Source organism: Megalopta genalis, chromosome 10 (genome assembly GCF_051020955.1).
Source record: "Megalopta genalis isolate 19385.01 chromosome 10, iyMegGena1_principal, whole genome shotgun sequence".
Taxonomy (NCBI): Eukaryota; Metazoa; Arthropoda; class Insecta; order Hymenoptera; family Halictidae; genus Megalopta; species Megalopta genalis.
The window spans coordinates 10,170,261-10,193,316 of NC_135022.1; the positions used below are offsets into that span (position 1 = coordinate 10,170,261).

The following is a 23,056-nucleotide window of genomic DNA, read 5'->3' on the forward strand; positions in this document are numbered from 1 at the left end:
TTCGATCGGTCGTTAATAGATATTGTCATTTCGAGGGTTACCATGAATCTTTTCACAATATTAAAGTATTTAACTCTTAAGGCGTTCATGATGGACAATCATGCAGGTTTGTGAAACAATTTGATTTTGATTTGAAAGTGTATGTACATATGTACATGTAATCATAATCTTGCGAAGCATGCGCAAGACTTCCGTCTATACCGCATTTGATCGCTTTGGGGAATTTTAAGCGGTAGCAAAGAGAATCTTCCGCCATTCTATATTCTGAATTTTTGTGAAAGCGAGGTACATACATTCTGTTTTTGCACAGTCCGTCCAAAAACACAAGAAAGAATGACGTCGATGACTCCTGTCGTAATAGCGGCTACGGCCAGGCACACGGCCACGGTAAGGACAAAAATACTATCATTTTTGGTTATATCTAGTGCAAAATAGTGCTCGATTAATTTTAATTTCATTATTTTTCACATATTATTGTTCTTGAAGAGTCAAGCGTAATTTCATTATATAATAGTTATACTCATCATCCGACGTTCTTATCGTTATAGGAAGTTGAAACATTTCTAATCAGTGGATGATTTGTTGAGTAATGTTTGTTAAAAGTCTAAAGTCTAAACCATCGATTAGTAGCATATGTAAAAAGATTTAAGCTTCTAAAACGTTGTCAGATACAGTTTCATTCATTAATACACTTTTGTTTGCATTATTGTTACAGCTGATATTTTTCCATGGATTGGGTGATACAGGGTAAGTTAATGAATTATGTAATACTGTGAAGACAATGTAGCTTTGTCTAACATGTTAATTTAATTTCCATTTGTACTTTCAGGCATGGCTGGGCCAGCTCAATGAGCGCGGTACGATTACCTCATATGAAAGTTATTTGTCCTACTGCGTATGTATAGCTTCATTTAAAAGTACTTACATATATTTATTTTGTAAATACATAATTTAGTTCTATTGTGTTAGGCCTACAATGCCTGTGTCATTAAATGCAGGATTTATAATGCCATCCTGGTAAGTATTCAAATTTATTCTATAAGATAAGCTATGACATACAGGGTGTCTCAACTAAATGATGCTCATAGTTATTTGTTTATTAGATTTCAAGATTACCAATATTCTTTAAATGAAGCCTTATATTCTTTTTAATGCATGTATAGAACTTCTGTCAGTATATGTGCCCTTTGGGACACTCTGTATATTGTTCAGTTGAAAAATTATGAAAAAATAAGGATATGTATAGCAGTATTAAAAGAAAAATTTATGCATTGACAAATTTAGGTTTGATTTGCGAACACTGGATCCTAGTGGAGCTGAAGATGAAGAAGGTATAAAGAAAGCTGCAGACATGGTACACTCTTTAATTGCACAAGAAGTTGCAGCAGGGATTCCTACAAAGCGCATTGCAATTGGTGGTTTTAGTCAAGGTGGTGCTCTAGCTATATATAGTGCTCTTACATTTCCAGAACCCTTAGCTGGTATTGTAGCTTTATCATGTTGGCTTCCTTTACATCAGAAGTTCCCTGCTGTATGTATATAATGGATATATAATAGAGTTAGAATATTTCCTTGCACCTATATATATATTTTCTACATTTTAGGAAGCAATAGGAAATACAAATACTCCATTGCTACAGTGTCATGGCGATTGCGATCCAATAGTACCATATAGATGGGGACAAATGACTGCATCTTATCTCAAACAATTTATGACACAAACAGAATTTAAAACGTACAGGGGAATGATGCACACATTTTACGAAGAGGTGGGCAGATTTATATACAGTCTATTGATACACTATAAATCTACTATTGAAAAGTATTGAAAAGTTTTAAAAAAATCAGTAATGACTGATAACGACTATTACTTTTGCAGGAAATGAGCGACATGAAGAAATTCATTGAAAAAGTATTGCCATAATAGTTCTGTAAAACACATCAATGTTTTCAGTGTTTACCCTTATCTTATTGTTCTTTATTAAATTAATTACTTCCAACATTACTGCTACTTAAATCTAGAGCTTGGTGACAGAATAAATGAAACGCAGTAGTAGGTAAAAATATTTAAAATATTAAGAAACAGAAATCAATACTAATAAAAAGTTTGATTCCATTGTGGCATTTGCTAATTCAGTTTATTATTTGCTTCCTTCGTATGCCGAAGTTTTTAGCGTGACACTGTCTGTCTTTAATTTAATATTGAATAGTTATAATTATTGGCATTTCTAAGCCAAACTATTTTATTACATATAACAGATACTAATATTCGAAAATATCAAATTGTCTTCTATGTATTCCAAATACAATTCGATTATTTTCTATTTGTTTGTACAAATCGCGTGATATTAATTTAAAATTAGTACAATTATTGAGAAAAAATTCTTCCATTCTATCGTTGTAAATGTAATGTGTGTAATTCGATTTACTTTTCTTTGTAAAAAATATTTAATTTTATATTTAATTTATGTATTAAGAAGTTTTTAAGCATTTAGGAATGTTTTGTAATATTTCCATTTTATATAAGTTATATATAATGTACAAACATTACGGCGTATAAAACAATGAATTTGTAGAAATGTTACCTAGAAAACAGTAATATAACCACGTATTTTATGGTTACAAAACATAGTTTTTAAATCAACATACTTCATAATTTTCGGTGGATATTGTAATTGCGAGTACCAGTCGAAAAGGAAATGTATATTAATTAGTAAAATAACACAAACCTGTTACTATATATAGGAATATTACCTTCAGAGTATTTATTTTAAGTCTATCTAAATAGTACTACTGAAAATAAAAAATGTGAGTACTGTAAGTTGTAAATTGTATGACTGAAAAGCAATACTAGCTATGTAATGATACATAAGTATAATCGCATGTATCATTAATACTACGTACCATAAAAACTTTTAAGTTGTTTTAATGAATATTTTTTTTCGTTTTATAGAAAGTTTTGTTATATAACTAGTATTAATTCTATCCAAAATCAAATTGTACAGTTGTGGATTTCTGTTAAATTACTCTATTTAAAATTGTAATAACTGTGATTTACTAACGTTCCACATCTGAAAAAAGTAAATTTCTTAACATTGTATAAGGTTTATGCATCAAGTGTATTTAAAAATATTGTTAAGTAGTTTACTGTTATGGGTGAACGTTAGAAAACACAATGATTTAGCGCAATTTTTAAGACTATTACTTATATAAATTACTGTCTACGTTATTTATACCTTTTTAATTTATTGTAAAGAATTACAATGTATTAATAAACTTTTTGTTACCACTTCCACTTATGACTCTTAAATTTTCTTATGATCTGATAACAATTATATAAGCAGATAAAAAAATTTTTTAAATTCAATTACTCAAATAATACGTAATAATAAATAATAATAATAATACATAAAAGAGAACACAAGTAGTACTGATAAATAATTTAATTTTTACATTTTGGCAAAATATATCTTTTTGTGATAACGTATCTATCAAGATCTTGCAATATAAATTCAGCGACGGGATACTAGAGGACAGTATCGCATCATTAAAATTCCACAACGCAAAATGACAAATCAAGATTCGTCGGATATATTATATTCTATAAAAAACAAAATTTTAAAAATTGTATTCAATCGACCAAAAAAAGGAAACTGCATCAATATTTCTGTAAGTATATTTCGCAAATTTGACCGAAAATTTAATTTTTAGGTTGAGATTGAAACAAACAAAATTTTGTTTTGTAGATGTACAGTAAATTGTCACAGCTCTTGCATGAATCTATTCAAGATAGTAATGTACAGGTAGTTGTTTTAACAGGAACTGGAAAGTTTTTTACTACTGGGAATGATTTTGTTTCAATTATGGCTAATCAAGATCCAAATTTTTCCAGTGTTGAAAACCTAGTCACTAATTTCTCGTAAATATTCATAATGTAATTTTAGACTAATTAGAAATCGTACTTCGGAATTAAACGAATCAAATGTTTCAGTAATTTTGTGGAAGCTTTAATTACATACCCCAAGCTGTTAATAGCTATTGTAAATGGTCCTGCAATTGGTATTGGAGCAACTATGCTACCATTATTTGATATGGTATATTGTTCTGATACGGTAATGTTTAATCATTTAATACAAATAATAATATTTTTCAAATTAAACATATAATATATATTTTCTATATTTTTTTACAGGCTTACTTTTACACGCCATTCACTAAATTAGGTGTTGTTGCGGAAGGATGTTCTACATATACATATCCTAAAATATTGGGACAGTCTAAGGTATGTCAAAAACTGATTACTAAATATATAAGCCATAAGTTTATAATGTTTGCATAACTTTTAGGCTGGAGATATGTTGTATCTAGGATATAAAATGAATGCTCGTGAAGCCAAACAGTATGGCTTTGTTAGTGAGGTATATAAGCACAAAAACTTAAATGATGTATGGACATATTTGATGAAAATATCCACACTTTCAGCAGAGGTATTTCCCTCTGATACTTTTTTTTTATATATATAATTTACTAATTACATTATTCAATGCTAATTTTAACGTAATTTGTTTTTAGTCGATACTGGCAATTAAACGTCTTACTAAAAAATGGAACGAGAAACTCTTATTGGAAGTTAACAGAGAAGAATCAAAAGAAATATTGAGAATTTTTGAATCTCCTGAATTCTTTGAAAGAATTATAAGTGTAATGCCTCGTAAAAGTAATCTTTAAAATGAGTTGTTTTTAAATATTTTTATATGTATTTTTATACAATGTTTAATAATTAATCTGCTTCATTTACAATAGAATTCTTAAACAAGTATGTTATATTATTAGATACTTCTGATAACATAAGTTCCTATAAAAATAGAGGAAACAATTATGAGGAAAGATTTATTGTATTATTTACTATTGAAACCATGGTGCGTACCTGCATTATTTTATTTGAAATTGGATGTTGATAATGTTCCCACTCCAAAAGTTGATTTATCGTCAAATTTCGTTGTGTTAATTTGTCTTCTAACAATAACTGGTGTTCTCGTTCGTTTTCGTTATCATATTTCTCGGACTCCTTGTATCCATTACAAGAACATTTGATTAGATCATGCGTTAAACAATTCGTATCTGTCGCCAATGTAAAAAGATCCTTAAAGTATTGAAACTATTATTTTCGAGAATAGTAATTCTTACAAGTAAAAATGAATGACATATAAAGCAACAAACTTTCAATTCGATCATAGATAATTTCGGAGAAGCAAAGTTGTTCACATCTACAACAGTGTCGCTCAAGCTTGCTTTACTAACTTGCCTTTGAAAAATCTTTTCTTCAATGGTCCCTGTTGTTAGTAAGCTAAAAATGTTGTTTTTACTTTTTAAAAATCTGTACTTTAGAAAATATTTTATATAAATATAAAATGTTCAAACCGTAATATATAAACATTCTTTTTTTGGCCTTCTCTCCAAATTCTTGCCATGGCTTGAGAATCGGATGCCGGATTCCAGTCTGAATCAAACAGTACTAGCCTAGATGCCCCAGGAAGATTCAAACCAACTCCACCAGCTTTTGCACTTAATAAAAGTATCTCTAAAATCATTATTCTAGAAGTTACAATACTCTATTGATTTACTTAAATGCTCTATGATATTTACTAACTGCGTTCATCGTTTTCTGAATTGAATTGCTGAACAATTTTTGATCTGGAGCTGCTCGCTGTACTACCATCTAATCTAAGAAATTGTACGTTTTCATTGTTGCAAATAGTTTCCAATAAATCAAGCGTTTGCGTATAATATGATATCAATACTAATTTCTCCTTAGTCTTCTTTAAATTTCTCATTAAAGTTTGTACAACTGATATTTTTCCAGAATAAGTACTCTTTGAAACATTTCTTTTTGCATTTTTAATATCATTCGTCAGCAAATCATTCTTTTCGTTATAGAACAAATCTGGGTGATTACAAATTTTTTTCAACATTGTTATAACTGTTAAATGGGGCACTGCGTTGGTCGGAAATCCAGTTTTGTCAAGCCACGCGTCCGTAACACGTGTATACAAATCTTTTTGTTCGTCCGATAAACGGCAAAATAGAACTAACTCGTGTTTAGACGGTAGATACTTATTAATTGTATCCTGCGTACGTCTTAAAATAAACAATTTCGTTTTTTCGTGTAATTCATTGGCTCTCTCTTTACCCAGAGATACAACGCTATCAGATGCATGAGAACATTGTGATGCCACAATCGGATTTTCATAATAACTTTTGAATTTAGAATTGCTATCTAATATACCTGGATTTACAAAATCAATCAATGCGAAAAATTCTTTTAAATCATTTTGTATGGGTGTTCCACTCAAAAGGATTCTCTTTTTACAACCCATATTATTTAAGATCTAGAAAAGACACACACTGATAGAGTAAATTAGGTAAATTAAATATTCAAATATGAATAAAAATCGGTATTACCTTTGCTGCTTTAATATCATTATTTTTTAGTCTGTGACCCTCGTCGCATACAATTAAGTCAAAGTCTATCGGCTCTAGTTCTTCTTGATTTCTGATAAGCATATCATAGCTAATTATCATTACTGAATTCCGTGATTGCTTTTTGAAATCTTTTAGCTTATTTTTAGCATTTACAACATATGGAGAAATCCTATGGAAACCCAACCAATTATTGAATTCCTTGCTCCAATTATTACAGAGACTACTAGGTGTTACTATTAATACATATTTCAAGACTGGTTTCCTATATGGTCCCTTTTTTAACAATGTCCAAATGATAGCAATGCACTGTAATGTTTTACCAAGACCCATTTCATCAGCCAAAATTGCACCAAAGTAATTAGGTAGTTTCAGACCCATAATGCATTCATAAAGGAATATAATACCCTGGCGTTGATGTGGCCTAAGTGCATTTACTAAACAAGCATCTACACATACTTCTTCTTCCTTTTCTGCTGTATCATTCTCCCCCCAGTTCTGAGAGGTATTTACAGAAGGCATTATCAGTGGATTAGTTAATAATTTGAGTCCTAGACATATAACAAAAATAAAATAGCTTGATATATCATTCATAGTATTATCAGATTTTAGTGTTTCAAATGAATTATATGCTGAACCTTTTTTTAAAGAGGTCAGGGAAACATAATGGCCAGACTTTGAAGTTTTTAATCTTTTTGCAGGTGGTTCTGAAATTGTTTCTGCAACCAATTTTTCTGGTATCGATTGGTTACCTGTTACTCTATCAATAATCTGTAACACAAACATATATTAATCTTTCAGAAATATTACCTATCCACATAAATTAAATTCTACTTTACCTCAATTTCTTTACTATCTATATACATCCTAAATCCCTCCACAAGAACCTCTGGATTAACCATTGTCCTACGGATAATATTACCTCCTGAATCCTATTGGATTAATCATTTAATTCTTAATTCTTTAAATGATATGAAATTAAACATGTCTTGTTTGAATAGATTACCTTTAGAATGCCAAACTTTCCTGTGACTTCCAATGTTCCATCATCTTCCCATTTTTTATGTTTCCTCATGGATTGTTTACCAATTACCACATTGTAAATACTGAAAGAAAGATAATATTAAATAAATAATTCCCGTGAATTATTGTGTTATTAAATAAGGAATTAAAATCCGTACATTCTGCCATCGTTAGTAGTAGTATGTGACTTTTCTTCGATGCTACTCGCATTGTTTTCATTCGGTTCGATTGGTGCACTTTCCCCAGGTATTTTTTCGTATATTTCTTCATTACATTTTGTGACTGGTCTTTTGAATAAATTAAGAATGCTTGTGGTACTTCTGCGATAATTGTCTTCTGAATTTTCAGCTATTTTGCTAACAGGTTCTTGATTATCTTTTGTTTTGCTATTTGACGATTGCTGACACTTTAGAACAGATTTGAAACCTTTCACGTGAGTATTTCGATACATATTACATTTGAATGGAACACTTTTTTAAAAGAATCGCACTATTTACTTGTACGACGCTATATTAATATTCTTATAGAAGCATTAATTATATGAATATGCACATCATTTACATTTACAATTCAATCTCGATTTATGTACATATTTACGTTTACTGACCTACCATGCATTACCCGCCACTAGAGCTGACTTCCCCCACCTTTTTTATGTTACCATGGTAACCAGGACGCTAAAGTATATGCAACGCCATCTACTATTGCCACAGACTAGATATAAGGATACAGCCTTATCCAATATGATATTTCACAACTGATTGCAGCGTCCTCTTCTCGTGGCCTAAGATCAAACTGAATAGAACAGAAATTAGGAGTTTCTAGGAATATTGTCCTAGTAACTATACGAACGATTGAAGTGCGTCGTATGCAGTTGTATGATTTCTTAGTATTTAATTCATGGTCGTCGTACGTAATCTTGTACATGCAAAAATTCAGCTTTAGCATGAATACATATCGTTGAATCGTTTAAAACGGTTAGGAGAAAATGGTTCGAAACGTTTACAGTGCTTCCAAATAAAATACCTAAGGTGACATTAATCGACGCAACAAATTTATGAGCCACCATAAGAGAAACTAATTGCGTTTGTTTCGTTTCCAGAAAGGTCCTGTCATAGATGAGAGAGCTAGACTGACTAAAGTCGAAAACAGATTTTTGACAACGAAATAAAAGGAGGATGTATTGCCTACAGTGGCTGATTCCGTTGTTGCTAATACCAAAGCCAGTAAATCCGACGTTACTGCAAACGCATGCCATGTTCGTGATGCTCTATCTAATTGGATTCTTCCTCGAACGAAAACCATGCACTATATGTAGTGTAGCATTTTTTGCCGCGGTTTTATTAATTTGTTACGGTGGCATAGGTAATTGTCTCCTCTGGAGCACAAATTGTGATACAGTGAGATGCGATAGTAGTTAAGATTATTCAAACAATTGGTTCTAGATTCTACACTTGTCATTACTTTTATATTTCTTTTAAGTGAACAGAAAATTCAATTATATTTTATGATATAACCCAGTAGTAAACTAGCATACATGCATACACCTACTTCAGCATTGTGCATATATGATTTTCAATGTAGTTTTTATGGGTCCTGTAATTGATACGCATACATGTTTATATATGTACATATGCAGCTAGTATGTGTACGTATACACTCATTTATAGATGTATGTACACGTACGGAATATAAAAATCTGCAAAATTACTATGCCATAATGGAGTTTACATAGAGCTGAGGAACTTTTATGTAGGATTACAACAATTCAAAATTACAATATGGTTAAAGTGTATAATCTTTGTACATATAACTAAATTTGAGTTTAATTTAAGTGTATTAGCTAATCATGTGTGGTGTATACAACATTATTTCTCAACCAGGATTCTCTTGTGAACTTTTTTTGTAAATTGTAAACTTCAGAAATCAAAAGTATCTTTTTTTTCTTTTATTTGAATAAATTTTTGTTAGATGAGTTTCATCATTAGCTTCATTTAAATGTTATACAATGTTTAACTTCTCCTAATAATCTTATAACGTACTAATATTTCTCATATATACACCCATTGTTGATACAACTAAAATGTAACCAATGATGTTCCAAAACAAATACATGGTAAATTGTAATATCAAAGTATGCATATATTAGAGATAAACTGTATTTCTATTCGTTGATCGAATATAACAAGCAATAGAAATGAATATTGTGCTAAGGCATGAATTTTACATATTTCATTCTAATATGTATTACATTAGAAATGTTATGTATAGAATTTTGATTTATTTATAGAATATACCTTATTTAGCATCAAAAATATAGTAAACATCGAAATGTAACTAAACATTGCCTTTTCCAGAGCAATCGATAAACAGTAGAATACTAAGATAGTGTGCTTCCAAGGTTTTTAAAATTGCAAAAGTGAAATCTCTTATCTACAGATACAGAAAAGTATGAAATAAACTGGAACAAAATTTAGTTTCACTTTGTTAATGAAATAAAGAGATTGAGATTTCATCTAGAGTTTCTGCTTTAGCACAATTATGTATCTGTGATGCTTCCAGTTTCATGGATATGTCTTTTAAAAAGTACTTCAATTTACCAACAGAAACCTTTCAGTATCTCTACCTCATAGCTATAAAACATTCAATTGCCTACTGTTTGCTTCCACTCGAGATTTTACGTATTTAACGACTATCAAATTGTAAGTGAACATACATTTTTGTAATGTAATAGAAAATAAGTGAAAGGCTTAGCTTTCATGCTTCATTGTTTTCGAGACTTGTTAATGTAACGAGGATGACTGAAATAATAATACTGTTTGATTACGAAAGATTTATTTATTTTACATTAAAATATTATTGTGGTTTACCACGTCCAAAACCGCCACGGAATTCAACGTCACCAGTACCCGCTCCCACATCAGCCTTTTTGTCACCTGCGCTACCTGGACCTCCAGGTCCTCTCCTATATCCAGCACGATCTTCTGTTGGCCTAGATGCTTCGCTTCTTGTGGCTGCTGCGGGTCGTGGTCTTGATGCTTCTGGCCTAGCTTGTCTCTTCAACGTGGATGGTACAATTTCAGGAGGTAAATGCAAATATCCACGCAGATATTCGATGCCTTCATTTGTGAGGTACCAGTAAAAATGTCTCCACGCAAACTGTTCTTTGACGTATCCTCTGGATTTCAAAGACTACAAACATAAATTTATGAGAAATCTTTTTAACTTTGCGGTCGCATATCCAAAATTACACATAGGAAAATCTAGTTTTGTTAAGGTAATACACAATTAAATAACAATGAATCAACAAGTTCAATTAGATGTAAATATTACCTGCATTGCTTTAATAACTTGGAGATTAGGAATTGACTCCAATTCTGGGTGTTTTGGTGCATGGTAATCTTTCTTTGCTACCATAACACCCTCCTTGAAGAGGTATTCATAAATCGCTACACGATTCTTTTTTGGCATCAACATGCTGAAAATAAGCAGTATTTTAAAAACATACACACACACGCACACATTTATTTTGAATTGTTTAAGATAGAAAATAGGAGGTTATATTTATTTCTGTAAATTTATAAAACACCAGTAGATGATTAATGCATAATAAAAAGACAATTTATTAAATAAGAAAATTTATTAAAAGTACAAATATACGAGTTCTTCTAAATTTAACAAGTGTATCAACTACGTTGACAGATTATGCAAAATATTGAAATTAATTTTTCATGAAAAAAATTTTGATGTTTGTCTTTATGCTGTTTTATATAATGTTTTTGTTTAAGTGTACAATAAAAAATACCGACAAACCAAATCATAAACTTGTATACATCATGTACGATGTAGGTATTTTGTTTGGTTAGGTGCATGTAAATAATGTTCAACAGGAATTACAATGAAAAATATAAATCATACGAAAGTTCTTTGATTTAGCGAAAATTAAAGAATCTAACAAACCTCCTACTTTCTCACAATACTTCTATATAGCTTGGATTAAAATGGATATTATAAGAAGCCTAACATACTTGACGTTTCACCGTAAGCGTTCTGTCGGAAAGAAACCTTTCTCGTTTGCGATTTGTCTTCTGCACGAATCGATATATATCGTTCGAGAGTAACCGGAAGTAGTTATGCATACACATTAAAGGATAAAATAGTTCACAAACATATTGTCACATTTATTAATATTAAATCGCAAAATAAATTGTTAAACGTATTTAAACATTTTTAATGTTGTGTTATCATACTCTACGGATACAGTGGATTCTATAAAATATAAACATTTGTACCCGAGAACAGTCTCCTCGATAATTTAGTAATTTCGGGAAATTTTTATCCTATATAGGAAGAATAAAATATGCGCAGCGATTTAATAAAACGTTAAATAGATTTAATGTGAGTATATGCCAATCACATACATCCGCCTTAATATTTTCATTCGTCGCAATAAAAAAGGCATTAACATTTAAAAATTTACAATCGAGTATCGGATCTAGTATTACCTGATATTTAAAAATAGCATCTGTTAAAGCGAGCGCCGTGGCGCCCACAATATTACAAAACGAAATGTCGTAGATAAGAGAAAATTAAATGTATTCAAAAATGAAAAAATAGAATTGTACGGTAAAAATGGAAGAACACATGCCATATGATTGCATTATAAATTGTTAACTGTAAAACACGAATCATTGAGATTCATACATGTATAATCATACGAAGAATTTCATTTCTGAAAACTTGCATTTGTTTACGTGGATGAGTATTTCTATTAATGTAAGCACTAAAAAATGTGTCACCGTTAATCGCTTGTGAAATATAGTTGCTGAGTGGGTGTAAAACGTATACGCCTACCGTGAGGGAAAAGAAACCAGCCATACGTAAGTAAATATTCCATATATTTCGATAATTATAGCAAAAACCCGATGATAAATTATATTTACCTAATGTGATTAATCAATTTGATTTTTTTTAAAGCAAAGACGATCAAATCCTTCGAAACATTTGACATTTACAGACATTTCACCTTTTATTTATTTGTCATATTTATAAACTTTTGTTATTCTAATTTTTAGATGGAGCGATTTTTCTTGGAGCTGTATGCACATACGTTTGTAAATACAATTGCCTTTTAATAAAAAGAAAATGACAACATCTTTGTATGAATATTTTTGTACATTTTGGGCTATATTTCTGTACATATTTTACATACCAGATCAATTGATTGCAATACTGTATACATAATTTTATTGTATAAAAATGCATTTCTCTATACCAGATACACAAGAATTTATTGATACTACTGGCAATACATATGTGGTAATTAATTTTTCTTTATAACATGTACATATATTGGAATTTCATGATGTTTATTAAATTTGTTTAATTTAAATTTTTAGGGGTATAATATCCATATAAATGGATTGTTCCACTGTACTGTCAGGTATAAACAGTTGCATAATTTTCACGAACAGTTGGCCAAGGACTTGGACATATCTTTACCATCATTTCCACCGAAAAAATTCTTTCCTTTAACAACAAATCAACAAGAAGAACGTCGCTTATCTTTAGAAAAATACATTCAATCTATTGGACAGAATGAACTTATTAATAATTCAGGAATGTTAAATGCATTCTTACTAAATGCTCAGCATGAAACTATAGGTGGATTTTCTGATAATGAGAGTATAGATATTTTCCTAATGAATGGATGCAAAATAATAGTGAATGTTTCATTGGGTGACCATACCGGAGTTGTTTTAAAGGTAAGAAATATAAAATAAATAATGATTGTGTAAATGTATCTGATCAAAATTTGAGTGAATTGTTTTCTTCGATAGAAAGTTTATAAGCATCTTAAATTGCCAGAAGAATATTATCCCTATTTTGCCTTGTTTATTGTTGCACAGAATGACAGTAACAGTGTTTATTGTAAGTATAATTTAGCAGAAGTTCTTAGTGCATTAACATTATTTACAGTTTCTAATTCTGAATTTAATTTATTCTTTTAGTGTTACGCAAGTTACAGAATTTTGAATCTCCTTTTATCACGAATAAACATATGCATAACATAGGTAGGAAGATTGTACTTGGAAAAAATTACTGGGATGTAGCATATGATCTTGAATTGATGAACAATGCAGCAGCTATGAAATTGCTTTATGTTCAAGCTGTATCAGAGGTTCAAAGAGGATGGGTTATAGCTAAAGATGAATTGAAAGATTATTTGATTACTTTACACAATCAAGGAAAAAAGAAGGAAGTAAGTTTCAGTACATAATGTAAGATGAACATAGGAGCCCATCTACTGTCTCTTATATCAATGTGTATATCATAGAGACTTATTGTTTCTCATGATTCTTATATATCTCTATTAAGTGATTTATTTTTCATTACTTTTATTGTAGTACCTGGATGTAGTGCGTACTTTAAAATATTATGGTTATATTCAGTTTGCTCCATGCTTTTGTGATTATCCTCAAGCAGATTCAAAAGTATTAGTTGCTATAGGTAGGAATGAATTAAATTTGCGCATATTATCTGACGAAGAACAGCGCGAAGAAGTCTTTAATGTTTCTCAAATGCGTTGTTGGCGAATAACCACTGTACAGAATGTGAGTTATTGTAGAAACATTTATGTAAAAATTGCCGTATAAATTTACTGATCTCAACTGAATTTTAGGGGCTCGAGAGATCCGAGGACAATGATGATTTAAGTTTAGAATTATCTTTCGAATATTTGGTAGCTAAAAATCAATTACAATGGATTACTATCACTTCGGAACAAGCTATTTTAATGTCTGTATGTTTACAAGCCATGATCGATGAATTATTGCTAAAACATGCTGGTGGTAGTCGTATTCAGGTTAATAAAGCATTATTATATACGCATACTATCACGGTACATTATCATGTACCACTGTTAACGTAAAATAAAATTTAATTTTGGAGAGTCATTTATAGGAGGTACCTGGAAAATCATGGACATATGTTATGAGAGACGGACAAACAATTGTAATAGGATCAAGTTCTGGTGAGCAAGCTGATGAAAATAGGAAGGTGCGTATATATTTATAATAAATAAGATATTTCAAATACATAAGTCAGAAAGTACATCCCGCATTTATGTGGTAATATTGTTTCAGAGTCAAGATACTAAATCCGAACCGATAATGAAGAAATTAGCTGATAGATTGTCGGCAGTAAGAATAAAAAGATCTGTGGATGTTAGAGGTGGTGTAAATAATGCAATTCAAAGGAAATATGTATCGGAATGTGGTATGGAAAACAACGCATTTCACATGATCGGCGATGACGATTTATAAACGTGAGAAACAATGTATGCCTTCTGTATATGTATAGTTTTTCAAAACGACTGAGCTTCCGAGAAGACATTATTATATTTTTGATAAGATAAACTTGTAAATTTATAAAACTTTCATACGAAATGTAAACAAAAATTGAACTTTTTACTTATATATCGATATTGTAACAATTATGCTCAATGTACGCTTGCTTTGTCATTAATTTTAGTAGAGAGAATTATTATAATTAAATTCAATAATTATTTAATCCTTTCTAATGTCATAAGTGTGAATACGAGATGTATGTTCATAGAAAACGAATAAGTTATGAGAGAACTATAATTGTTTACACGATGTACTTATGTCAGATCTGAGAAAACAATGGAAATATGTAATGGAAGAATTAATTAAATAATTTAAAACAAATGAAATCGTAGTGTACAATATTTTATTACTGAAACCAAATAAGAAAGATTGGATCCCCACGACGATGTTTTATAATGGTGCGAGACCACATCGTGTTAGCGACTGGGTGGTTAAATGTATTTATGTTTCATCGAATGCTTATGTTTGCAGGAATAAAATTTATTCGTTTCTGTTACATTATTAACGCATATATGTTGATGAAGTCGCATATCGCAGTGAATGGTGCGTTCTACTTTTCATCAAACAGTAGAAATATTACTTTTTAGATTGTAACTTATTTTATCTGCTCTTCATATTAACAGTGGAACCCAACGCTATTATTATGATAATATTGTGTACCATGGTAGGGCCATATAAAGACTGGATTTAATCATTAATATTCGAATCTTCTTCGATTGTAATGTGCATATTTTCTATATCAAAAATATGTTGTAATTCTGTATTGTTACTTTCTAAATAAACAGAAAGGTCAGTTCTGGCTATAGCTTTTAAGTATTATAAATCTATTTCCGCTACTTTTAAAATAGCCCAACGTCAGCAAAGAATTACTCCACTTATGTTGAAGCATTGTCAGATGCATGAGCACACGTACGTCATTGTATTTCTGGTACAATATTGTGCATACTAATATTCATTGACATTTTTAAGTAGAATGATAACGCATTTGCAAATTTCAAATATAAAAATAATTAAAAAATGAATAGGTTTCAATAAAATACACATTTATATGAATCTAAAAATATTATAAATCTTGCCATTGCTTCATGATGATTATTCTCAACAATTTAAATACTGGCTTAACGAATTAGCGAAATATTGAAATACATTCTAATACGGAAGACTAATTTTAGTAAGTTCATTCGTCATATATATTTAACTTCAAGATGCTCTCACTTTTATTTGTAATCTTGCATGGTATAAAACACTACCAAACAATTCGCGATCTCTTACAAAATCTTCAAACTAAGTCAACCGACATAAGAACGTATATCTCGTAACCTAATGTTAATATCTGTAGGTAAACGCGCAATAATATCTATGGCAGTAAAAAAGGAGTAAAAACTTTAATACCTTCTAAAGCTTGCTTACTTATTGGAAATTATTTCGCACGTAAACGATATGTTAGCGCAAAAGTCTATAAATATATTTTCGGGATGATAACTCCGTCCTTGTATTTCGTATGGGTGATAATATTTGTTGATGTAAAATATTATGGATAGAATAAATGGCATAATAGGTGACTAGCTTAAGATAAAAACCAAATATCAATTTTATGTCGGCACCTCTACGATTTTTCTCAACGAAACGAGAAGAGAAAAGAAAAGAAAATGCAAGCATGGAATTCGAATTATTCTTCCATTCTCATTACATTCGATTTCTATGTTTCGGCTTCGATTTGTGAAGAATGCTGATGAGACTATTAAATAATATTTCTGTAATACCATATTTCACAGTGTATACATCCCCGATCAAAAAGATAGCATACTCGTGCTATCTTTTTGTCCGGGAATGTAAGTAAACGTAATTGTAAAAAATTAAGTATAATGATCGTTCACCTAAATAATGTAAAATAATTTACATTGATGACGTGAGGCTATTGGCTAGTATTAGTTACTCGTGTCTGATTCACAAAGAGGAAGACATTGACTTCGTAAGAGAAGAAAATACTTTAAATCGCTATTACTCTTTCCGTTAGGTAAACAATTTCATTGAGCAATGTTCTTCTCTTTGATGAAAGTCAGGACGAGATGAATAAAATCTATTCATTTATACAACTGTACACCCTTTATCTATCGTCATCACACCTATCCGCATAGAAAAAGTAATCGAACTGTTAGAAGTTTTGTTGACGTTTCCGTTTGGTGTCCATAGCGTCAAGAATCGGTTGTCTCTTGGTTTGGTACCTTCTTCTTAGCTCGTCGATTTCCCGCTCCATTTCTGCGTCCAAATTAGCCATTCGTTGCTGTAGTTCCTCGTATGAGAGAAACTTCAGCTGCAGGAGATGGTTGTTTATCTATATTCAAGTTTCTTTTACATGATGCCTAAAGTGGCACTACATCAATCGATTTTAAGTTAAAAAAAAATTGCGCGACCGGTAGAAACCATTTTATTATTCGTATCTTATATTGTTTTAAAATTTGTAAGAGTTCGTTACTTACGAAGTCGAAATCGCGTTCCGTGAAGACATTTTGAAATTTCGATATGTTATTATGAGGTTGTTCTTGCACAGGATGAGAGATCTGATTAAGTTGTAACTGTAGATGGCTTTGAAACCTTTGAGATTCTGAAGGGCTTCGTAGTTCTAATTTACTTTCATTGTCTGGATTATGCGCTCCGAGGATTTGCCCATTACCCTGGTAATTAATCAAAAGAATATTTTTTGAAATGTGTATCAAACACCAAAACAATATATACATACTTATCTTACCTTCCCTATTTCAGGTGCCTCCTTCTTATCAAAATGGTCTAAAAATAATGGCCGGTACTTCTTACCGGATTCAACTGACCCTGTATTGTGACCTGCAAGGAAATTGCATTACGTTTTAGTCATTTACATCGAAATGCATTGAAAGAAAAACGTTAGTTTCACTAACGCTTCATAGTTGCTTCAGTATCCGTGTCACTATTGATAACCATTGTTCCCAAGTCCAACATTGCAGAAACAAGTGTTCCTGTGTCTGGAAGATCATGACTTGGTACTAAAGTTCCTGTATCCTCTGGTAAAGGTTTCATTGTTCCGCTACAATCTTCTTCATCCTAGAAGAATGAAAATTTTATTAAAGGTATCGATGCATATTTATGGTCGTATGCAATAAACGTAAATGCAGATAAGTACCGAATCTTCTGTCTGGTTTTGGTTCTTTATTGCAACGTTATTGATTACGTGAGCACGATGCACGCTCTGTTTCTCTCGTATTTCGTGAGCTTCAGCAATCATTTGACTTAGAATACTGGGTTGTTTGGCATTACCTATAAATTCATGATGCAAAAGCTCGGTAGCTGTAGATCTTTCTTCTGGATTTTTAACAAGGCACCCGCTGACAAAATCGATAAATTCAGGACTCCACTGGTCAGGTTCTCTAAAGCTAGGTGGAGGTTTAGTTGGTATCATAAATATCGCTCTCATTGGATGTATGTCACCGTAAGGTGGCTTTCCCTCTGCCATTTCTAATGCAGTTATACCAAGCGACCATATATCCGCGACGCAATCGTATCCAATTTCTTGAATCACTTCCGGAGCCATCCAAAACGGAGTTCCTATTACTGTGTTACGTTTTGCCATTGTATCCTGGAAGAAGGGTCCACGATTGCTTTCTTGCTCGTTAAAAAGTTATTGTTAAGGCAATAATGCTTACAGTTAGCTGTCCTGCTACACCGAAATCTGCTAATTTTGCATGCCCTTCGTTATTAAGCAAGATATTTCCTGCTTTAATGTCTCTATGTATTTTTCTTCTCAGGTGAAGATACTCCAAGCCCTTCAAGGTATCACTGAGAATTGTTGCTATCTCATCTTCTTGTAGGGTCTTCTTCCTTAACCTCATGATGTCGCTAACAGATCCTGCTCCGCAATATTCCATGACGATCTGTGAAATTGTACCCTTATAAGTGCAAGCAAACGTTAGTTCGATGTAATAGTTTTTGTTAACATAGCAATGCTTTAAGTTACCCATAAATCAGTGTTTTTAAAGTAGCTTCCATAATATTTAACAACATATGGAGAATCACACTGTTGCATAATAGAAATTTCTTTTATAATTTCTTGCAAGTCTGTATCGACAGGCACTTGTTTAATGGCAAGTACCTGTCCACTTTCTTTGTGCAATGCTTTATAAACCGATCCATAGGACCTACATATGAAACATTAGCTTAATGGACATCAATGTAATATTTTTCTTTCATGATTGACAACTTACCCCTCTCCTAACTTGCATATTATGTCGAACACCTCTTCTGGTTGTCTTGTTAAGCTTTCTTCTGACAACTTTTTTAATTCACTAAAAATAGATTGCATGGAATTTTGAGTCCAACATAAATCAATATACCTGATTGGATAATATGTATACATATATATGCATAATTTTCATATTTTTATATAATAATTCTTAGATTATAAAATGTACTTTTATATCTAACTCCATGCTACAAAATCATGTTTTGATTTCCATTAGCATAGAGAATTGAGTGTACCAAGTAGAAGATTCGAATCACATTAAACAGAATTCGAAAGGCTCTCAGGACTGAACGATGTTCAAATTTGTTGAAAAAAAAAAATGAAGGTTATTAGAAATTCAATAATTAATGCAACGGTATTGACAATGCAGGTTAACAAAGAAACAAAGAATCAATACAGTGCGATTGTTTCGTCGAATAAGAGAAATGTGCTACGGATCGTGGGGTCGGCTCCTTCTAGCTACAAATAACTTCCATCGGTGAGTTGGCGATGTTCTGCCAGTTTGAAAAACACGAAGTAAAAACAATTAAATACCTCTTCGAAGACATTTTCGCTTTCTCGTGCGAACGAGGTTCCTACTTGAATAAAAACACCTTCAATATTTACACAAATAACTTAACTTGGATAAAACAGATATCATTCCGGTTGCGAAAACATGGTCAATTTAAAATAGAAGTGTTACATTTTTGTCAATAAATTAAAGTAACCACACAACCGAAATATCGAAAACCATCGACCATCTGGTGCAGTGGTAGATGGCGAAGCTAAAAACGAGCTCTCCGATGGCGACAGGAGTGTTTCACTTTTGGTTCGATAGGTGGATTAACGTGTGCGTGACACGATAGCCATTTAAATTTTTGTCACGATAAGCAAGGTAAACGGAACTAGAGCCTTCAAAAATAGACACGAATTTCTATTTCGACCGATACTCGAAAAAAATTAGCGAGAGCATACGTGTTCACACACAAGAAGTTCATATTTTCAAAGCAGTCCAGTCGATCATTGACCAATCAAGATAGAACCCAGATTTCCTCAATCTTGTAAACTGTACTTTAAACTTAAACCATACGCCTTTATCGCAGTTGGAGTAACAAAAGTGTCAAGAAAAATTACACATTGCCTAAGGAACTATTCCTCCACAATGAAGCTAAAATAACTCGGAAACTATAATCTTTCGACACCAGCTAGTGGATAAAAGGTAAAAAATAACAAAGAACAGTTTAATAACAGGTTAATAACTTATCTCCGATGTTACCTAAACAATAGTATCTCAAACAAACAGAGTAAACTCAAACACAAACAGTTTAAACTGAAATGTTAGTTCGTCGATTTCTTGAAATAATTCAGGAACGACAATGTCGTTTTTATTAAGCTTCGAAATATCAGACCATAATCGTTACTTAAGAAAAACAGCTAGGAACGATGATGAATCTTTGGAAATTGTTTCGACCTTCGAAATTCTAATCTCAGGATGTAACTTTTAATATTTTTCGAAGAAGATTACACAAATGTTCGTCGATAATTCTCGCGTTACCGCATCATTGAATTATTTCGCATACGTTGAAGGATCGATCGTTGATTTCGCAAGCGCGATTCGTGAATTCGAATCTTCCGCTGTCGCGCTTTAGTAGAAGGCACGGCCACCGGACGGCGATGGTGTTCGGTACATCGGTCGAACGCACGGGAGTTTCTAGGCGCTATACGTAATCGCGTGTCCACGCACGGTGAACGCTAGCACTCGTTTGCTAGACGGCCGGCTAGCAAAACGAGTCGATTTCTCTCGGTGCGCGATATCGCGGTAGGAACGGTGGAGGAGAGACGTCGTTGCCCGTCGTGGGATATCGGAGGGTACGCACCGTCAACAGCCGAAAGGCGAACGGAACAAAACGGGGGAGTCTCCGGTGGATCCGAAACGACGACGAAACGGAGCGGCGACGGCGGCGGCGGCATTGTCCTGCTTGTTTTGTTGTCTCGCGTGAAACGCACAGGTGGAACAGAGAGGAAGATATCGCGTTCGTCGAGCGATCCGAGAGAGGAGTGACGGAGGCGAGCGAGACGGTGTGTGTACGACTAGAGAAGAGGACTGCTTGTTCCGTCGTGTGGAGGAACGCGCTGGCATAGGTGTACATACCCGTAAAAGAAGACAGCTCGAGGAAACGCGAGGCGAACCTAAAAGGTAGAAAGAAGGAAAGAAAGACAGAAAGACGGCTATCCAATCGGGGAAAGAAATAAAGCGAGATAGACAGAAGGAGAACGAACGAAAGAGCGAGAGAGAGATAGTAGAGAAAGAGAGAGAGAGAGAGGAACGGTTGTGTTGAGGCAAGAACAGGCTCGCGCGAAAGAGTACGACAGGAACGGAACGAGACGGAAAGGGACAAGAGATAGATAGATAGCTAGAAGAGAAAGAAAGAAAGAAAGAGGAAGATAGATAGAGAAAGAGAGAAGGAGGGAGAGAGAGAGAGAGAGAGAGGGAGAGCAATAAAGAGAAGAAACGAAAGGTAGCTCAGTGGTAGAACAGGACACGAGGGAGGGAAGGAAGGAGAGACAGGCACGCGAGGTAACCGCGTTAGATCTGCGAGCTGGGAGAGCTGCTCGAGCTGCGTGATCCAAAATGGCGCTGAACCAGGACGTGGACCAGTTGTCGAAGAGCAATCTCGTGGTGAGGATGGACCAGAACTCGGAGTCGGATCTGCAGGCGTTGTTCGACAGCGTCCTGAAGCCTGAAGCCTCGAAGCGTCCGCTCCAAGTGCCGTTACGCATGCGCAATCTGCCGGATTCCTTCTTCAATCCGCCGTCGACGGGCAGCAAGAGCCCCTCGATCTCGCATTCCCGGGAGAATTCGGCGGACTCTGCTTTCGGGACAGCGGCGAGCGGCGGCGCGGGGCCGGGGGCCGGCGGAAACGCCGCTGGGACCGGCACGCAGGGCACCGGGTCGGCCTCGGGCCAACCTGCCAGCGGAAACGGCGCCGGCACCGGGACGAACGCCGCAGGTGCGGCCGCGGCCGCGGTCGCGGCAGCCGCCGCCGCCGGCCTCACGGTCGCTCATCCTCGCGCTCACAGCAGCCCGGCCTCGCTGCAGCAGACGTACGCGTCCGCTCAGCAGGCGCCTCAGCACGCGCCCCAGCCGCACGCGCGTCACCACCATCATCAGAAGCAACGCAGCTACGACGTCATCAGCACGGTCGACGACCTGGGTCCCCTGCCGCACGGATGGGAACAGGCGCGCACCCCCGAGGGACAGATCTACTTCCTCAAGTGAGTAGTCCACTCCTCATCTTGTTCTACGAGCCACTCGCCACTCGCCAACTCGCCAACTCGCCACTCGCCACCCGCCTTCTTCTCTCACCTTCGAGTCCTCTTACTCTTGCTCCTCCGAGAGATCAAGATCTTCCTTTCGCTTTCTATCTCGCTCCGTCTTCTGCCACCATCAACCTGCTCATCGGTTAGGGGAGGACCCATTAACCCTTTGCAGATTGCTACGGGCCACTGGCCTATGTTAATCGCGCAACAGTTCAAACGAAGAACAGTCGTCTTTTTACTGCTTCGGGGTGGCATTCGTTCGTAGAACGTTGTATTATCGTGCAGGGTGTCTCTCACATGATGCGGATGACCATTGGGTTATGTTCCCAAAACATGCCGTGTTATATAAATAATAAAAAGGACTACTGATGCGAACAATGGGATTAGGTACAAGACATTAAGATAATCGTGTCTTTTGAATAAATTTGGTTTATCGCAGTTATCGTTTCCACCAAATTTGCTTGATCAATCACTTCTCCTACCAATAATCTTTCGATATCTTGGACATTCGTGTCGTCGAAAGCTATATAGAAAATTTGTTCCTAATTCCCGAAGCGAATTGTCGGAGCGA

The 23,056-nt window shown here is 33.9% G+C and overlaps 8 protein-coding genes across 11 annotated transcripts in view; 5 read left to right on the top strand and 3 right to left on the bottom strand.

Moving 5' to 3' along the window:
• The first annotated feature begins 191 nt into the window (after positions 1 to 191).
• On the top strand, positions 192 to 3,295 carry Apt1 (Acyl-protein thioesterase 1). Its single transcript, XM_033475514.2, has 7 exons — positions 192 to 387; positions 716 to 747; positions 830 to 895; positions 970 to 1,017; positions 1,285 to 1,531; positions 1,605 to 1,769; positions 1,880 to 3,295. Exons 1-7 carry the CDS (start codon positions 334 to 336, stop codon positions 1,922 to 1,924), a joined length of 657 nt encoding a protein of 218 aa, XP_033331405.1. The 5' UTR covers positions 192 to 333; the 3' UTR covers positions 1,925 to 3,295.
• Positions 3,296 to 3,470: 175 nt separating this feature from the next.
• Positions 3,471 to 4,887, top strand: LOC117223319 (enoyl-CoA delta isomerase 3, peroxisomal). The gene is made up of 6 exons (XM_076524780.1): positions 3,471 to 3,669; positions 3,747 to 3,919; positions 3,992 to 4,112; positions 4,193 to 4,282; positions 4,347 to 4,487; positions 4,573 to 4,887. Exons 1-6 carry the CDS (start codon positions 3,568 to 3,570, stop codon positions 4,726 to 4,728), a joined length of 783 nt encoding a protein of 260 aa, XP_076380895.1. The 5' UTR covers positions 3,471 to 3,567; the 3' UTR covers positions 4,729 to 4,887.
• Positions 4,735 to 8,123, bottom strand: LOC117223318 (DNA repair and recombination protein RAD54B). Its single transcript, XM_033475535.2, has 9 exons — positions 7,662 to 8,123; positions 7,487 to 7,586; positions 7,320 to 7,412; positions 7,119 to 7,251; positions 6,463 to 7,031; positions 5,651 to 6,389; positions 5,422 to 5,581; positions 5,221 to 5,347; positions 4,735 to 5,143 (listed from the first exon to the last, which is right to left on the bottom strand). The coding sequence occupies exons 1-9, from the start codon at positions 7,952 to 7,954 to the stop codon at positions 4,877 to 4,879; spliced, it is 2,481 nt and encodes an 826-aa protein (XP_033331426.2). The 5' UTR covers positions 7,955 to 8,123; the 3' UTR covers positions 4,735 to 4,876.
• A 252-nt stretch (positions 8,124 to 8,375) lies between these two features.
• Positions 8,376 to 10,334, top strand: bc10 (BLCAP apoptosis inducing factor bc10). Its single transcript, XM_033475533.2, has 2 exons — positions 8,376 to 8,534; positions 8,606 to 10,334. The coding sequence occupies exon 2, from the start codon at positions 8,682 to 8,684 to the stop codon at positions 8,922 to 8,924; it is 243 nt and encodes an 80-aa protein (XP_033331424.1). The 5' UTR covers positions 8,376 to 8,534; positions 8,606 to 8,681; the 3' UTR covers positions 8,925 to 10,334.
• Positions 10,322 to 11,666, bottom strand: LOC117223373 (small ribosomal subunit protein eS10). The gene is made up of 3 exons (XM_033475629.2): positions 11,532 to 11,666; positions 10,837 to 10,981; positions 10,322 to 10,695 (listed from the first exon to the last, which is right to left on the bottom strand). Exons 2-3 carry the CDS (start codon positions 10,978 to 10,980, stop codon positions 10,360 to 10,362), a joined length of 480 nt encoding a protein of 159 aa, XP_033331520.1. The 5' UTR covers position 10,981; positions 11,532 to 11,666; the 3' UTR covers positions 10,322 to 10,359.
• Positions 11,666 to 15,238, top strand: Snx17 (sorting nexin 17). Of its 2 annotated transcripts, XM_033475625.2 has the most exons (10): positions 11,666 to 11,901; positions 12,326 to 12,383; positions 12,579 to 12,822; positions 12,903 to 13,268; positions 13,344 to 13,434; positions 13,515 to 13,765; positions 13,911 to 14,117; positions 14,186 to 14,368; positions 14,467 to 14,562; positions 14,649 to 15,238. In XM_033475625.2, exons 3-10 carry the CDS (start codon positions 12,763 to 12,765, stop codon positions 14,826 to 14,828), a joined length of 1,434 nt encoding a protein of 477 aa, XP_033331516.2. In that variant the 5' UTR covers positions 11,666 to 11,901; positions 12,326 to 12,383; positions 12,579 to 12,762; the 3' UTR covers positions 14,829 to 15,238. The 2 variants fall into 2 exon arrangements, with proteins under 2 accessions (XP_033331516.2, XP_033331517.2); XM_033475626.2 differs by lacking the exon at positions 14,649 to 15,238 and having other exon boundaries at positions 11,666 to 12,383; positions 14,457 to 14,562.
• Positions 15,239 to 15,371: 133 nt separating this feature from the next.
• hpo (serine/threonine-protein kinase hippo) lies at positions 15,372 to 19,939 on the bottom strand. 2 transcript variants are annotated; one of them, XM_033475624.2, is made up of 9 exons: positions 19,720 to 19,939; positions 19,148 to 19,228; positions 18,901 to 19,081; positions 18,590 to 18,817; positions 18,070 to 18,522; positions 17,828 to 17,990; positions 17,662 to 17,753; positions 17,393 to 17,587; positions 15,372 to 17,226 (listed from the first exon to the last, which is right to left on the bottom strand). In XM_033475624.2, exons 1-9 carry the CDS (start codon positions 19,731 to 19,733, stop codon positions 17,068 to 17,070), a joined length of 1,566 nt encoding a protein of 521 aa, XP_033331515.1. In that variant the 5' UTR covers positions 19,734 to 19,939; the 3' UTR covers positions 15,372 to 17,067. The 2 variants fall into 2 exon arrangements, with proteins under 2 accessions (XP_033331515.1, XP_033331514.1); XM_033475623.2 differs by having other exon boundaries at positions 15,372 to 17,247.
• A 936-nt stretch (positions 19,940 to 20,875) lies between these two features.
• Positions 20,876 to 23,056, top strand: part of yki (Transcriptional coactivator yki) — a 31,984-nt gene continuing 29,803 nt past the window's right edge. The window contains exon 1 of one of the 2 annotated variants that reach the window (XM_033475628.2): positions 20,876 to 22,440. In XM_033475628.2, the coding sequence (XP_033331519.1) occupies positions 21,797 to 22,440 (644 nt within the window). In that variant the 5' untranslated portion in view covers positions 20,876 to 21,796. The remainder of the gene's footprint in view (positions 22,441 to 23,056) is intronic. The other variant, XM_033475627.2, reaches the window with a different exon arrangement.